Source organism: Emys orbicularis, chromosome 14 (assembly GCF_028017835.1).
Source record: "Emys orbicularis isolate rEmyOrb1 chromosome 14, rEmyOrb1.hap1, whole genome shotgun sequence".
NCBI classification, from domain to species: Eukaryota; Metazoa; Chordata; order Testudines; family Emydidae; genus Emys; species Emys orbicularis.
Genome location: NC_088696.1, coordinates 42,823,959 through 42,839,161, shown reverse-complemented (window position 1 = coordinate 42,839,161; position 15,203 = coordinate 42,823,959). Strand labels below are relative to the sequence as shown.

Below are 15,203 nucleotides of genomic sequence, written 5' to 3'. Positions count from 1 at the left end.
CGGCTGGGCACTGGCCATTGTGATTTCTCTGCCATCCACAGCCAGCCCCAGTGAGACCGTGACATGCTATACAGTCAGGACACTAGGGGCGACGTCTTTGCCAGGTGAAGAATGGGGGTCTCCAAGGAGGCAGCTCCCCAGACATTTTCTAGAAGCCAGCATGGGCGCCCCAGACGGCTAGCTTGTCTGGATGCCCTGGAAGCCCTGTCTCGGCTCTGAGGCGGGTGTCTCTGCTGGACTGTGTCAGGCCGGCGGCTTTGGGGGGCTCAGAACTCATATCGGGAGATGAAGACCGTGACCCTGAAGATGTGCTTCCCAAGAAGAACCTTCCTGGCGAGTTTGCTCATTTCCAGCTCCACCTCCAAGGTGGCCGGCCCTGCCACCGGGCTGGTGAGGATCAGCTCGCCGGCGTGCCGGTCGGAGCGCCGCACAGCGAAGACGCCCTGGCCCCTGCCACCCGTGATGGCGAAGCGCAGGCTCTCGCCCACCAGGTGGGTGGTGGACATCTTGAAGAGCACCCTGGGCACGGTGCGGTTGGATTGGAGCGGCAGGTAGTGGAAGGAGATGGAGTTGGCGGCCAGGCGGCAGGCTCTGCTGTTCACGGGGCATAGATTGCGCTCACATTGACTGGGGGGAGACAGAATCATAGAATCGTAGGACTGGAAGGGACCTCATGCGATCTCTAGTCCAGTCCCCTGCACTCCTGGCAGGACTAAGTATTATCTAGACCATCCCTGACTGGAGTGTGTCTAACCTGCTCTTAAACATCTCCACAACCTCCCTAGGCAGTTTATCCCACTGCTTAACCACCCTGACAGTTAGAAAGTTTTTCCTAATGTCCAACCTAAACCTCCCTTGCTGCAATTTAAGCCCATTGCTTCTTGTCCTATTTTCAGAGGTTAAGAACAATTTTTCACCCTCCTCCTTGTAACAACCTTTTATGTACTTGAAAACTAAACAAACCCAGTTTTTTCAATCTTCCCTCATAGGTCATGTTTTCTAGCCCTTTAATAATTTTTGTTGCTCTTCTCTGGACTTTCTTCGGTTTGTCCACATCTTTCCTGAAATGTGGTGCCCAGAACTGAGCACAATACTCCAGTTGAGGCCTAATCAGCGCAGAGTAGAGTGGAAGAATTACTTCTCGTGTCTTGCTTACAACACTCCTGTAACACAACAATCCCAGAAGGATGTTTGCTTTTTTTGCAACAGTGTTACACTGTTGATTCATATTTAGCTTGTGATCCACTATGACCCCCAGATCCCTTTCTGCAGTACTCCTTCCTAAGCAGTCATTTCCCATTTTGAATGTGTGCAACTGATTGTTCCTTCCTAAGTGGAGTACTTTGCATTTGTCCTTATTGAATTTCATCCTATTTACATCAGACCATTTCTCCAGTTTGTCCAGATCATTTTGAATTTTAATCCTATCCTCCAAAGCACTTGCAGCCCCTCCCAGCTTGGTATCGTCCACAAACTTTCTAAGTGTCCTCTCTATGCCATTATCTAAATCATTGATGAAGATATTGAACAGAACCGGACCCAGAACCGATCCCTGCGGGACCCCGCTCGTTATGCCCTTCCAGCATGACTGTGAACCACTGATTACTCTCTGGGAATGATTTTCCAACCAGTTTTGCACCCACCTTATAGTAGCTCCATCTAGGTTGGATTTCCCTAGTTTGTTTACGAGAAGGTCCTGCGAGACAGTATCCAAAGCTTTACTAAAGTCAAGATATACCACGTCTTCCGCTTCCCCCCATCCACAAGGCTTGTTACCCTGTCAAAGAAAGCTATCAGGTTGGTTTGACATGATTTGTTCTTGACAAATCCATGCTGACTGTTACTTATCACCTTATTATCCTCTAGATGTTTGCAAAGTGATTGATTATTTGATCCATTATCTTTCCAGGTACAGAAGTTAAGCAGACAGGTCTGTAATTCCCCGGGTTGTCCTTATTTCCCTTTTTATAGATGGGCACTAGATTTGCCCTTTTCCAGCCCTCTGGAATCTCTCCTATCTTCCATGACTTTTCAAAGATAATTGTTAATGGCTCAGATATCTCCTCAGTCAGCTCCTTGAGTATTCAAGGATGTATTTCATCAGGCCCTGGTGACTTGAAGACATCTAAATTTGTCTAAGTAATTTTTAACTTGTTTTTTCCCTATTTTAGCCTCTGATCCTACCACATTTTCACTAGCATTCACTACGTTAGACAACCCATCACCACCAACCTTCTTGGTGAAAACCGAAACAAAGAAGTCATTAAGCACCTCATCTTCTGTTATTGTTTTTCCCCCTCATTGAGTAACGGGCCTACTCTGTCCTTGGTCTTCCTCTTGCTTCTAATGTACGTGTAGAATGTTTTCTTGTTACCCTTTATGTCCCTAGCTAGTTTGATCTCGTTTTGTGCCTTGGCCTTTCTAATTTTGTCCCTACGTACTTGTGTTATTTGTTTATATTCATCCTTTGTAATTTGACCTAGTTTCCACTTTTTGTAGGACTCTATTTTTGGATCGTTGAAGATCTCCTGGTTAAGCCAGGGTGGGCTCTTGCCATACTTCCTATCTTTCCTGTGCCGTGGGATAGTTTGCTCTTGTGCCCTTAATCATGTCTCCTTGAAAAACTGCCAACTGTCAATTGTTTTTCCCCTTAGACTTGCTTCCCATGGGATCTTACCTAGCAAACTCAGGGAGTTGGTAAATCTGCCTTGAAATCCATTTTGCTGTTCTCCCTCCTACCATTCCTTAGAATCACAAACTCTACCATTTCATGATCACTTTCACCCAAGCTGCCTTCCACTTTCAAATTCTCAACCAGTTCCTCCCTATTTGTCAAACTCAAATCTAGAACAGCCTCCCCCCAGTAGCTTTCTCCACCTTCTGAAATAAAAAATTGTCTCCAATACATTCCAAGAACTTGTTGAGAATCTGTGCCCTGCTGTATTATTTTCCCAACAGATGTCTGAGTAGTTGAAGTCCCCCATCATCACCAAGTCCTGTGCTTTGGGCGATTTTGTTATTTGTTTAAAAAAAAGCCTCATCCACCTCCTCTTCCAGGTTAGGTGGTTGGTAGTAGACCCCTACCATGACATCACCCTTGTTTTTACCCCTTACCCAGAGACTTTCAACAAGTCTGTCCCCTATTTCCATCTCAAACTCAGTCCAAGTGTACACGTTTGTAATATACAAGGCAGGGAAAAGGCCGTGAGATGGGGACGGTGGCAGGGCAGGTGGGTAGGATGCCCTGGGCTGGGCCAGGGGACCTAGGATAATATTAGTTTAAATGTGCCATTAGTTATCACGGGACCCCCTAAAAGGGCTACCACTGTACGCCAGGGAGCACATGGGCCGCGGCTGTATAATCCTGCCCCATCCAGCTCTGCCAATGCCCCTCAGTCTTGCCCCACAGCCCCTCAATGGGCTTCCCCCCGCCCCACACATCTACGCCCAGCTCTGCAGAAATGTTTCTAGCATCAGGTGCAGGGCCCACTCCTGTGCCAGTTGTTAATGGCCCTGGAGCCACGTCTGCCTGTGCCCCACATGGAGGGAGGTTTAGCAATGGCAGGGCCTGCTGAGGGTTAGCAAACTCATGGCACATGTGACCTAAGCCGCATTTAAAGCCAGGCCTTGCAGTGGAATGCCTGGGCCGGAGGCCGGCCAGCTGAGCTCTGTCTAGCGTCAGGGCAAGCCAGGGAACCACAACACCCCTCCACCCCCCAAGCCCTAGACCCAGCCTCTGACAAGGCAGCTATGCCAGCGGGGTGGCATCCTTAGAATCCTCCCAGCTAGCCCGCACATACCCAAAGGAACCACAGACACCATGGCCAACCGTTTGAGCCAGAGTGGGCCCAGGGCGCTTGGCCAGTCTGCAAACCGGGCCCTGTGAGGCTAGGACAGTCCCAGTGCGGAGGGTCAGAGCACTCCCCCCCGCCGAGCTGGGCCACATGCACCTGGCCTGCTGAGCTCTGGGGCCAGTCTAGCCCCAGGTCTCCCAAGCAGCGAGGCCGTCACATGCAGTGGCTGGCCGACAGGCCCCGTTCTGCTCTCAGCCATGCCCCAGGAACTCCACACAGCCGCAGGGCGACTGGCTTTACACTGGAGCAGCGGAGGTCAGCGTTTGCCCTTTGCTGAAAAGCAGAGGGAGCAAGGGGTTGACCGAGGCGCTGATGAGAACCAGGGAGTCCCAGTCCCACCCTGCACACAACATTCATCGAGCCGCCCCCACCAACAGCCGGAGTCGCCTGCTGAGTGTCCAGGTGACCCCTTGAGGCTGCCAGCTGGGGGGCTCCGCAGAGCCTGGCGCTGGTGTTATTCTCTGATGGAAGAACCTCCCTGCGCTGAGACGGTGCCTTCGCAGGGCCCCGGGGAGCGACTTTGGGTCTTGCTAAACAAGCTGAGCCTGTGGAGCTGGGGGGAGCAGAGCTGGTCTGTCCCGGTGAGACGCCAACCCTCTGCTCAAAGCCAGCCAAGAGCGCAGGCTCCTGGGCGGCCTGTTTGTAGGTTGACTTCCCGCCAAGGGAGCTGCATAAACAGGCGCAGCGCCAGCCCCAGCCCTGGTGACACTGGACTGCGGCTCAGGCGGTTGGTGCCGGGCCGCCCGTCCAGGATGCCGGTGCCGGGGGCACGCAGCGGAGCCGCAGCCTGCCTCAAGGGTAGGCTACACATGCTGAAGCTGGTGCTCAGACCGAGCTAGCTCTTCAGCCACAGCACGCAAAGCTGGTCAGTAGCAATAGCCCCATTTACAGAGGGGGAAACTGAGGCACAGAGACTTCACTAAGGTCACCCAGCAGGCCCATGGCAGTGCCAGGAAAAGAACCCAGAGCTCCTGAGTCCCAGGCCAGTGCTCTACTCACTAGGCCACCCTGCTCCCCTGGAGAATTCCCCTTTGCTTTAACAGAGCCCACGGGGGGAGGAGGGTATTTTGACTTGGGGACAGCCCCTGAACGTCAGAGATGTGACACCAGTTTCCAGCCAGGTGGTTCTCTCATTTTGAAGCAAGTCAGCCTATGCCACCTTAAAGCAATGCATCTCCAGCTGCGCGTTCCCCCTTCACTGGGTCGGTAGTAGTTACACACACACTCTATTCAACCCAATCCGGCACTGATTCAAACAGACCCATTGCAGTAGATAGCACAGAGCTCTCCGGCCACCCAGCTCTGAAGAGACGCTGCTGCCGCCAGCAGTGGTGCAGAAGTAAGGGGGGCAATGCACCATGCCACACCATACCATGCCACCCTTACTTCTGCGCTGCTGGGCACCCGGCCACCATCGGCCGCCTCGTGCCCCTCCCCCAGAATACATTCCGCGCCCCCATCCCCGCCAGTTTGAGAACCTCTGCCCTAAACAGATACTTGTGTCTGGCAACCGGCCGGTGTCCCTGCAAGGCACAGCGTAGGGCATGGGCAGCCTCTGCCAGCAGCGGGCACTGTGCCTCCCAGGGACTCAGCACTCCTCCCAGCCGGGGTGCCGCAGGGGAGCCGTGGGCTGCTGGCCTGCATGCCCAGAAACACTTACTAGACGGAGGTCTTGACGTAGCTGGTATTGAGCCTGGGCTTGGGGCACTCGGGGCGCACACACCGGTAGCCTCCGAAGACGTTGACACAGAGCTCGCCATGGCTGCAGTTGTGCTGATTGTCGGTGCATTCGTCCACATCTGGCAGAGCAAACAGAATCCCCCAGATCCTGGTGTGAATGCAACTGGTTCCCTTCCATGGTGGGGCCAGGGCCTCGCCCTTCCCCGGCCTACCCAGCTGTGGCCACACACCCTGCCAGTGTCCTTCCTGCCTGGGCTGTTTAGCCCCCGTGTGCTGAGCCAGCCTGCATGGCCAGCCCAGTGTCTGCTCCAACGGCAGAGATGGGGGCCAGGGGACATTTGCCTCTTCAGGATCAGGCTGGTGCCAAGGCAAGGGGAGCCTGGGTCCCAAGGGGGCACAGGTAACACTAGGCCTGGGTATCCCAGGGGGCTTTGGCAACAGCCTGGCACTCAGGCAGAGCTGTTCCCAGGGTGGGATGATGCCAAAGAAGGGTCCAGTCCAGGCCCGTGGGCACCCAAAGGGGCTTGAGGCTCGCCACGCTGTTGAGCTGAGGGCGCAGGAGGGCTCTGGGCTGGGTCCCACATGCAAGCCGTGGTGACCCCGCAGGGAGTGAGGTCTCTCTCCCCTCCCCCGACGCAGGTGCTGCTCACCGGTGCACATGTTCTGGTCTGCGGGGCGCAGGTAGCCCCGGGGGCAGACACAGCGGTAGGAGCCGGGCAGGTTCACACAGTCGTGCGCGCAGAGGCGGCTCTGCCAGCTGGCCTGGGAGAGCTGGCACTCGTCAACATCTGGCCGCGGAATAGACAGGGGAGATTCCGGGGAGCGGGGTCAGGAAGTGTGACACCCAGACCACCCCCCAACCGTGGGCACTCACAGCCTGGCCGGTGCCGGAAACCCCCCAGCCTCCACCCCACCCTGGGTGCCACACAAGAGCCTCCCCTTGGGTTCCCTGGCTGGGGCTGGCCACGTCCCTGGGCCCCGGGGTGCTGCTGCTGGGCGGGTCCCTCGTTGGGAGGGGCGAGGGCAGAGCTCCTGCCGTGGGGGCCTCGGTGGGGTTAGACACTCCCCAGCCCCGCTGGCAGAGCGTGGAGAGGGAGCCATGGTACCTTGGCACACGCCGCCGTCCCGCAGCTGGAAGCCGGTGTCACAGGCGCAGCGGCGCGAGCCCAGGCGGGTGTCTGCGCAGCGGGGCTGGCGGCTGAAGGACGAGTTGCTCAGCGTCACCCAGTCTGCAGCAGCAGGGAGAGGCGGCTGTTAGCTCCCCCCGTCGGCGTCAGGCGGAGCCCGGCCCGGGGCGTGGCACAGCCCTGGGCACTGTGTGGAGGCCACTCCCAACTCCTGCACCACCCTGCCGGGGGTTGGGCAAGCCTGTCGGCGCCGAGCCGCGGCACTCACTGCTCATGGCACGGCGCCCCGTGAGCGGAACACGGGGCAGCGCCAGAGCCGGGGGCGGATGGACTGGGACAGCCATGGCTGCTGGGGGCAGGGCTTTTCTGGGAGCCCAGGCCTGGCGCTGCAGGCCGGGGGGGAAACTGGCTGGAAGGACCCTCTATAACCCCACGGCGATTGGCTCCTGCCAGTCTGTTCGTGTCCTGGCCCTCCCTAGCTGGCACCATGGTCACCCGCCATCACAACCACATCCAATGCCACACACACACACATACACACACACACACACTTCCCTGCACCGTGCGCGCACACCCCCTCTTCCCTGCACCGTGCGCGCACACCCCCTCTTCCCTGCTCTGTGCACCCACACCCACACCTCCTCTTTCCTGCACCGTGTGCGCGCACGCGCACACACACGCACACACACTTCCCTGCACCGTGCGCGCGCACACACACACACACACACTCTTTCCCTGCTCCGTGCGCACACCCCCTCTTCCCTGCACCGTGCGCGCACACACCCTCTTCCCTGCTCTGTGCACCCACACCCACACCTCCTCTTTCCTGCACGGTGTGCGCGCACGCGCACACACACACACACCCCTTCCCTGCACCATGCACACACAGACACACCCTCCTCTTCCTTGCACTGTGCGCGCACACACTCTTCCCTGCACCGTGCGCGCACACACACACACACACACACACCCTCCTCTTCCCTGCATCGTGCGTGTACACACACACACACACAGTCTTCCCTGCACCGTGCATGCACGGATACACGCCCCCTTCCCTCCATCATGCACACACACCTTCTTCTCTGCACCGTGTGAACATATACACACACACCTCTTCCCTGTACCATGTGAAGAAACACACACAACCCTTCCCTGCACTGTGCACATCCCAACACCCCTCTTCCCTGCACAAACACTTCTTCCCTGCCCCATGCTGTGACGAAGTGGGGATTTTACCTTGTTATGTTGTATACTGTTTTGCATGAATGCTGTGTGTGCCTCAGTTTCCCTGTGTATTGCACCAATGTCTAGGTGGTGGGAATAAGCGTGTGTGACTTGTGGGGGTTGCTCCAGCTGCCTGCACCGATGCTATGGCCGCACCTTCGGAACCTGAGACCCAGGAGGGGGATGCGACCAGGTGACTCTTGGCCCAGCAGTGAGACAAAGGCCAGAGGAGGAGCAACGGGCAGGGCAGGGGCCAGGCGGCTGGAAGCGAATCAGTCTCGGCTGGCTTGGGGCACAGGGGAAGGATCAGAGCCCTGGCTCTGGGCTCCCCTCCCCCCAAGATGGACTTGGCTGAAAGTTACCGATTTCTGTGCTAACAAGTTCTGTCCTACACTGTGTTCCTGTCGACTAATAAACCTTCTGTTTTACCGACTGGCTGAGAGTCACGTCTGACTGCAGAGTTGGGGTGCAGGGCCCTCTGGCTTCCCCAGGAGCCCCGCCCGGGCGGACTCGCTGCGGAAAGTGCACGGTGTGGAAGGGGAGGCTGAATGCTCCAAGGTCAGACCCAGGAAGGTCGAAGCTGTGGAAGCCTCCTGCCCTGGAGACAGTCTGCTCAGAGAGAAGAGGCTCCCCCAGAGTCCTGACTGGCTTCGTCTGGAGCAGTCCCAGAGCATCGCCCGGGGACTCAAGGACACACACACACACACACACACACACCTCTCCCCTGCACCGTGCGCGCGCACACACACACACCCGCCTCTTTCCTGTACCGTACATACACACACCTCTTCCCTGTACCACAGACGTGCGCACACACACAACTGATCCACTCTGCTGCTGCCCCTCCTGGCGTTGAGAGGTGCGAGAGGCCGGGGCCTGGTCTGTACCTACAGGAATAGACGGGGGTCTGGCAGTTACTGCCTGACCAGCTGCTGGGGCACAAGCAGGTGAACTGCTGCACGTCCTCCATGCAGGTCCCGCCGTTGGCACAAGGGTTGCTGGCGCAGTGGCGGATACCTGTGGGGAGGGGAGAGACGCTGGTTAGCGAGAACCTGGAACGTGGTGACAAAGCTCAAATAAACAAACTCAGGCACAAATACTGGGATCACTCGGTGTGGTCTGACTCCTGCCCACCATGCCGTCCTGCCTCCCCCCCATCCCCCCGCCTCTAGCCGTACTGCCTCCCCCGCCCAGCCACCACACCCAGCTGTCCTGCCTCCCCCCCCACCCCCCCGCCTCTAGCCGTCCTGCCTCCCCCCCCACCCCCCCCGCCTCTAGCCGTCGTGCCTTCCCCCATCCCCCCCGCCTCTAGCCGTCGTGCCTTCCCCCGCCTCTAGCCGTCGTGCCTTCCCCCATCCCCCCCGCCTCTAGCCGTCCTGCCTCCCCACCCAGTCACCAAACCAAGCCAGGGGCAGCAGGTTTGTATAATTGTTAGTGGTGCCCAGAACGGGTCCAAGTCCCACCCCACCCCACACCCGCCTAAGGCTCTGGGAGGGAGGTTTGGGTGTGGGAGGGGGTTTGGGTGCAGGCTCTGGGCTGGGGCAGGGGGTCGGGGTGAGGGGTGCAGGCTCTGAGAGGGGGTTGGGGTGCAGGCTCTGGGTTGGGGCCGGGGGTTTGGGTTGGGGTGAGGGGTGTGACACTTACCTCGGGCGGCTCCCGAAAGCGACCCGCACACCCCTCTGGCAGTGGCTCCCAGGCAGGGGAGGCAGGGGGGCCTCCACACGCTGCTGCCTGCAGGCACCGCCCCCGCAGTACCCATTGGCTGCAGCTCCCAGACAATGGGAGCCACGGAGTTGGCGCTCGGGGCGGGGGCAGCACACGGAGACCCACACACCCCTGGAGGCCGCAGAGAGGTGTCAGCCGCTTCCGGGAGCAGTGCGGAGCAAGGGCGGGCAAGAAGCTGCCTTAGCCCCACTGCGCTGCCAGTGTTGGTGGCCGGGGGACCCTCGGGCCCTTTTAATTAGCCCGGGGCAGCAGGCAGGGCCAGAAAACACTCCAGGGGAGGCGCGCGGGGACGGGGGAGAGACCCGGCCCTGAACATTGGTGGAGCCAGGCCCCCAGGCCCTGAATATTCCTGGAGCAGAGGCACCACGGGCACATATAACTCACCACCCCTGCACCCAGCCGTCCTGCCTCCCCCCATCCCTCCGCCTCTAGCTGTCCTGCCTCCCCACCCAGCCGTCCTTGATCGACTCGGGGTGGATAGGGGCATGGGGTGGGGACTCGGGGCAGGGGTGGAGGTGGGGATTGGGGTGGATAGGGGCATGGGGTGGGGGACTCAGGGCAGGCGTGGGAGCGGGGATCAGGGCGGAGGCGGGGCGGGAATCAGGGTGGATGAGGTGTGGATCGGGGCTGGCGTGTGGGTGGGGATCGGGGCAGAAGCGGGGCGGGGATCGGGGCAGGCGTGTGGGTGGGGATCGGGGCAGATAGGGACATGGGGCGGGGATCAGGGCATGGGGGTGTGGTGGATAGGGGCAGGCGTGGGGATCGGGGTGGATAGGAACGTGGGGCGGGGACTGGGGCGGAGGCCGGGTGGGGATTGGGGTGGGTGTGGGGGCGGGGACCGGGGTGGATAGGGGCGTGGGGCGGGGATTGGGGCAGAGGCGGGGTGGGGATCGGGGTGGATAGGAGCGTGGGGCGGAGATCGGGGCGGGCGTGTTGGTGGGGATCGGGGTGGATAGGAGCGTGGGGCGGAGATCGGGGCGGGCGTGTCGGTGGGGATCGGGGTGGATAGGAGCGTGGGGCGGGGATCAGGGCAGGCGTGGGTTCTGGAACGAAGGCGCTGGCAGCTCTGCCCAGGATGGCTGCCGCAGTCCCTAGCCGTGGCTCCGTCCCGTTCCCAGTCCCTGGAGGCCCCTCAGCCCCTCTCCGGGCGTGGGGCTCTGCCCGCCCGTGGCGCCCCCCAGCCAATACTCACTCCGGCAGACGGGCTGCTGGCCGCTCCACGTCTGGTCCTGCAGGCAGGTGCGCGACTCGGAGCCCACCAGCCGGAAGCCGGCCTCGCACAGGAAATGCACCTCGTGCCCCACCGTCGCCTTCTTACCCAGCTTCCTGCCATTGAGGGGCGCCGTCAGGGGGGGGCAGCTGTCTGGGGGGGGGAAGGGGAACGGGGTTAGGAGGGAGCGAGCCCTGCCCCCCCCCAGCTCAATCCCCATCAGCGCCCTTCAGCCGGGATCAGACACCCCAGAGGGCAGGGCCACAGGCCGACTCCTGCCCCTTCCCCAATAGATCCCACCCGCCCTGGGTCAGCAGAGTCCGGCAGAGCCCGTCCCCCGCCGCCGGCTGCACCCGGGTAGATCTGGGCCCGCGGTGCTGGCTGGCCGGCCCATGGAGAGGTGGGCAGGATCCAACCCAGTGATGGCTGCGGCTCACACGGCCCCTTTGGCCTCAGCCGCCCCTGGTCTGGAGAATTCTGTGTCGACCTACCTACACCCCACGGGGCAGGACGTGCTCACAGCCCCGAGCCATCTAGCCACTCCAGGCCGGCCCAGGCCTCAGAGCAGGAGGTCGGGACGGAGCTGGCAGTGCAGTGGAGAGCCAGGGACACCCAGGCCCCAGGAGTGTGCTGGAGGCAACCTGCCCAGGGCAGCCCCACAGAGCCAATGCCTGCAGTACAGCGCCGGGCACTGAACACCCTAGCCCCGCCCCCTTCCCCGAAGCCTGCCCTCCACTCACTACATTCCCCCTCCCTCGGTGGCTCGCTGTTCCCCACCCTCACTCACTTTCACTGGGCTGGGGCAGAGGGTTGGGGTGCAGGAGGGGGTGAGGGCTCTAAATGGGGGTGCGAGCTCTGGGGTGGGGCTGGGGCTGAGGGGTTTGGAGTGCGGGAGGGGGCTGCGGGTTCAGGCAGAGGGTTGGGGTGCAGGAGGGGGTATGGGTTCTGGGCTGGGGGTGCCGGCTCTGGGGTGGTGCCAGGGATGAGGGGTTTGGGGGGGCTCAGGGCTGGGGCAGGGGGTTGGGGCTCAGGCTTACCTCGGGCGGCTCCCGGTTAGTGGCACAGCGGGTCTAAGGCAGGCTCCCTGCCTGTCCTGGCGCCGCGCCCTGGCAATGGCCAGCAGGTCCGGCTCCTAGGCGGGGCGAGGGAAGGACAGGAGGTTCCGCATGCCGCTCTCGCCCATAGGCACCGCCCCCTCCCCAGCACCCATTGGCTGTGGTTCCTGGACAATGGGAGTGTGGAGTCGGTGTCCGGGGCGGGGGCAGTGCGCAGAGCCCTCTGGCTCCCCCCGCCCAGCCTAGGAGCCGGACCTGCTGGCCGCTTCCGGGGCGCAGTGCGGTGCCAGGACAGGTCAGGACTAGCCTGCCTTAGCCCTGCAGCACGGCCGACTGGACTTTTAACGGCCCGGTCGGCAGCGCTGACTGGAGCCAGCGAGGTCCCTTTTCGCCCAGGCATTCCAGTCGAAAACTGGACACCTGGCAACCCTCGCACCTAGCACCGCCCAGCCCGAGGCGTTTGCACCAGCTTCCCCAGGGGAGCGTCGGGCAGCAACCGGCGCCCCACAGTTTGCATTACCGTTGTGGCCGGTGGCCTGCGCGTGGACGTTGCTTTGCAGGACCGTGAGCTGCTTCTTGAGGCTACGCATCCCCTGCAGCTGGGCGGCCTCCTGCGCGGACAGCAGCTTCTGCAGCTGCTGAATGGCGCTCAGCACCGGGCGCTGGCTCAGGCAGTCCTGGGGGCAAACACACGGGTCACCCGGGGGCTGGCTGCACTGCCAGGCCAGAGGAGCAGAACTCGAGTCAGCAGGCCCTGGCCATGCTAACCTAGGGCAGGAACAGCTACACTCATTTGGAGGAACTGTGGACCCCTGGGTCCCAACCTGGGGCTCTGCCTTACATGGGACCATGTCCAGCCACCCATCTCCCAGACTTCCTAGCGCCCACTCAAAAAATATCCGCTCAGGCCCTTTGCTCGTGGAGCTGTCGGGAAACATGGCAGTCCACAGGTCACAGAGAGTCGGCCCGTGGGATTGTGGGATATGTTTGGTGGCAAAGCAAGAGGGTGTGAACCCTGGGTCCTGGCTTGACTCAGATTTGGATCCTTCATCCTCGTGGGGTCCTGGGAGCCTGGGTCTGCGCCCTGGTTTAGCATGATGTGTGTGTGGACGGAAGAGGGGTAAAGCCTGAGTTTGAGCTCCAGGCTTACAGTGCAGTGTAGACGTACCCTTAAGGGCCAGTCCTGAGTGGAGTGCACAGAAAGCTCCCCGAAGGCTGTAGCTAAATGATGCTGAGTCCTGGGAGATGCCCCCTGGCAGCCAGGGCCCGAGCCCATCACCTCACACCCTGGAAAACCCCATTTATTGGAGCAGGTTTCCTAGAGGCTGAACAGAACAAGAGTGGAAGGGAAAGGCAGGGACGCGGGGGCAGGATCCAGGCCTGTGACTGAGGCTTTCAGCAGGGCTGTCAGAACGCCCCGGCCCAGGCAGGCAGCCCGGAGATTCAGCCTCTGCCCTGGCACCACAGGGACGTGGGGCAGGATCGGGGGCACTGCAGAGCCCTCAGGGAATTTCCTGCCCTGATTTCAGCATCTCTTAACACCTCCTCACGCAGCAGCACTGAGTGCTGGGGGCACCCTGACGGGCTGAGAGGCAGGCAGCGGGAGCAGGCCCTCAGGCCAGGCTGTACCTGAGAGTCCGTGGTGCAGAGACGCGGCTGTAGCTAAAGCAGAGCTGGAGTCTGCAGGCTGTGCTTTCTGCAGGGCGACTCCGGAGATCAGATACTTCAGCCAGTTAACTATTGCCCAGAGCCCACGCACGCGCGCCACGGCACCCTGCATTCGAAGGCTGGGCTCGGCTGTCTGTTCCAAGAGCTGCCAGGCTCGCTGCGGGGCGGCTGGGAGCCCCTTTGGGGACGCTGCTGGTGGGTGCTCCTCGTCACTCGCACAAAGCCCACACAGGGCTGCTCCGTCTGATTGTTCTCTCTTCCGCATCGGATTCAAGACACTTTACAACTGTGCGTCAGGCCACATGCTCCAGGGATCCCCAGCTCTCCAGACCCACAGCTCAGCTCCACCGCGAGGTCCCTCCTCGGCGGGCAGTCTGCAGCCTACTCCCCTTTCCGCATACTGCAGCCACAGCCACTCCGGCAGCCCATTCCCCAGGTGGGGGGAGGCGTGTGCGGACTGTAGTGCAGGGGACAGGGTGTGTCCTAGGATTGCATTAGCCTTTTTCATGGCCGCATCATGTTGGCGACTCACCTCGTCCTGTGTAAACCAATACAGCCAGGTCTTTCTCCTCCTCTGTCGCGTCCAACTGATCCGTCCCCAGCTTAAAGCAAAACTGCTTGTTTGTTCCGAGTCCCTGAGCGCATGACCTTGCGTTTTGCACTATTAAATTTCATCCCATTTCTATTACTCCAGTTTGCAAGGTTCTCCAGATCTTCTTGTATGACACTCTGGTCCTCCTCTGTATTGGCAATACCTCCCAGCTTTGTGTCAGCCGCAATTTTTATTAGCGCACTCCTGCTTTTTGTGCCAAGGTCGTTAATAAAAATGGTAAATAAGACTGGTCCCAAGACGGATCCCTGAGGAACTCCACTGGTAACCTCCCTCCAGCCTGACAATTCACCTTTCAATATGACCCGTTGTAGTCTGCCCTTTAACCAGTTCCCTTCCCACCCTTCAATTCTCAGATTAATCCGAGTTTAACTAATAATTTCCAGAGTGGAACTGTACCCAACGCTGTACTGAAATCCAGACAGACTAGATCAAGTGCATTTCCTTCGTCTAAAAACATCCGTTCTCTTCTCAAAGCAGAGCAGGTTGGTCTGGCGCCATCTCCCTTTCATAGACCCGTGTTGTATTTTATTCCAACTACCTTTCGCGTCTATGTTCTTAACTACTTGCACTTTCGAAATTGGTTCCAAGCCCTTGCATACAATTGAGGTTAAACTAACAGGCCTGGAGTTTCCCGGATCACTTTTTCCCCTTTCTTTAAAAGCGAGGCTTTGTTAGCAACTCTCTGGTCGGTCTCCTTACCTGGGTGCTGCTGAGCGGCAGGTGCAGGACACACAGGGCCACCAGGGCCTGCACCGCGAGGAGCCGCATCACGCGGGAGCTGGGCTGGGGCGAAGCTCCTGGGACACCCGGGGAGAGCGGAGGGCTGGCTCCTTCCTGGCAATGGCTCAACCTGCTACACAGATGGGAACGAGGGAATACACGCAGTAACGGGGATAGCAGCTCGTAGGCCAGGGTCAGTCTGCCCGGGCACCAACCCCTGGGCTTTCCCCCAGGTTTCCCTGTGGTTTGCAGTGTCACCTGCTGCCCAATGCCCACCCATCATCCCCCTCCCGCTGCAGTCACCGCCCCCTCCATGGGGCTTCCCCA

General features: G+C 60.0%; 1 protein-coding gene across 1 annotated transcript; it reads right to left on the bottom strand.

The window, feature by feature from the left end:
* Window positions 1-266: 266 nt before the first annotated feature.
* LOC135888996 (fibulin-7-like) lies at window positions 267-14,924 on the bottom strand. The gene is made up of 8 exons (XM_065416809.1): window positions 14,856-14,924; window positions 12,396-12,552; window positions 10,803-10,973; window positions 8,777-8,902; window positions 6,641-6,763; window positions 6,185-6,322; window positions 5,515-5,653; window positions 267-627 (listed from the first exon to the last, which is right to left on the bottom strand). Exons 1-8 carry the CDS (start codon window positions 14,922-14,924, stop codon window positions 267-269), a joined length of 1,284 nt encoding a protein of 427 aa, XP_065272881.1.
* Window positions 14,925-15,203: the final 279 nt, after the last annotated feature.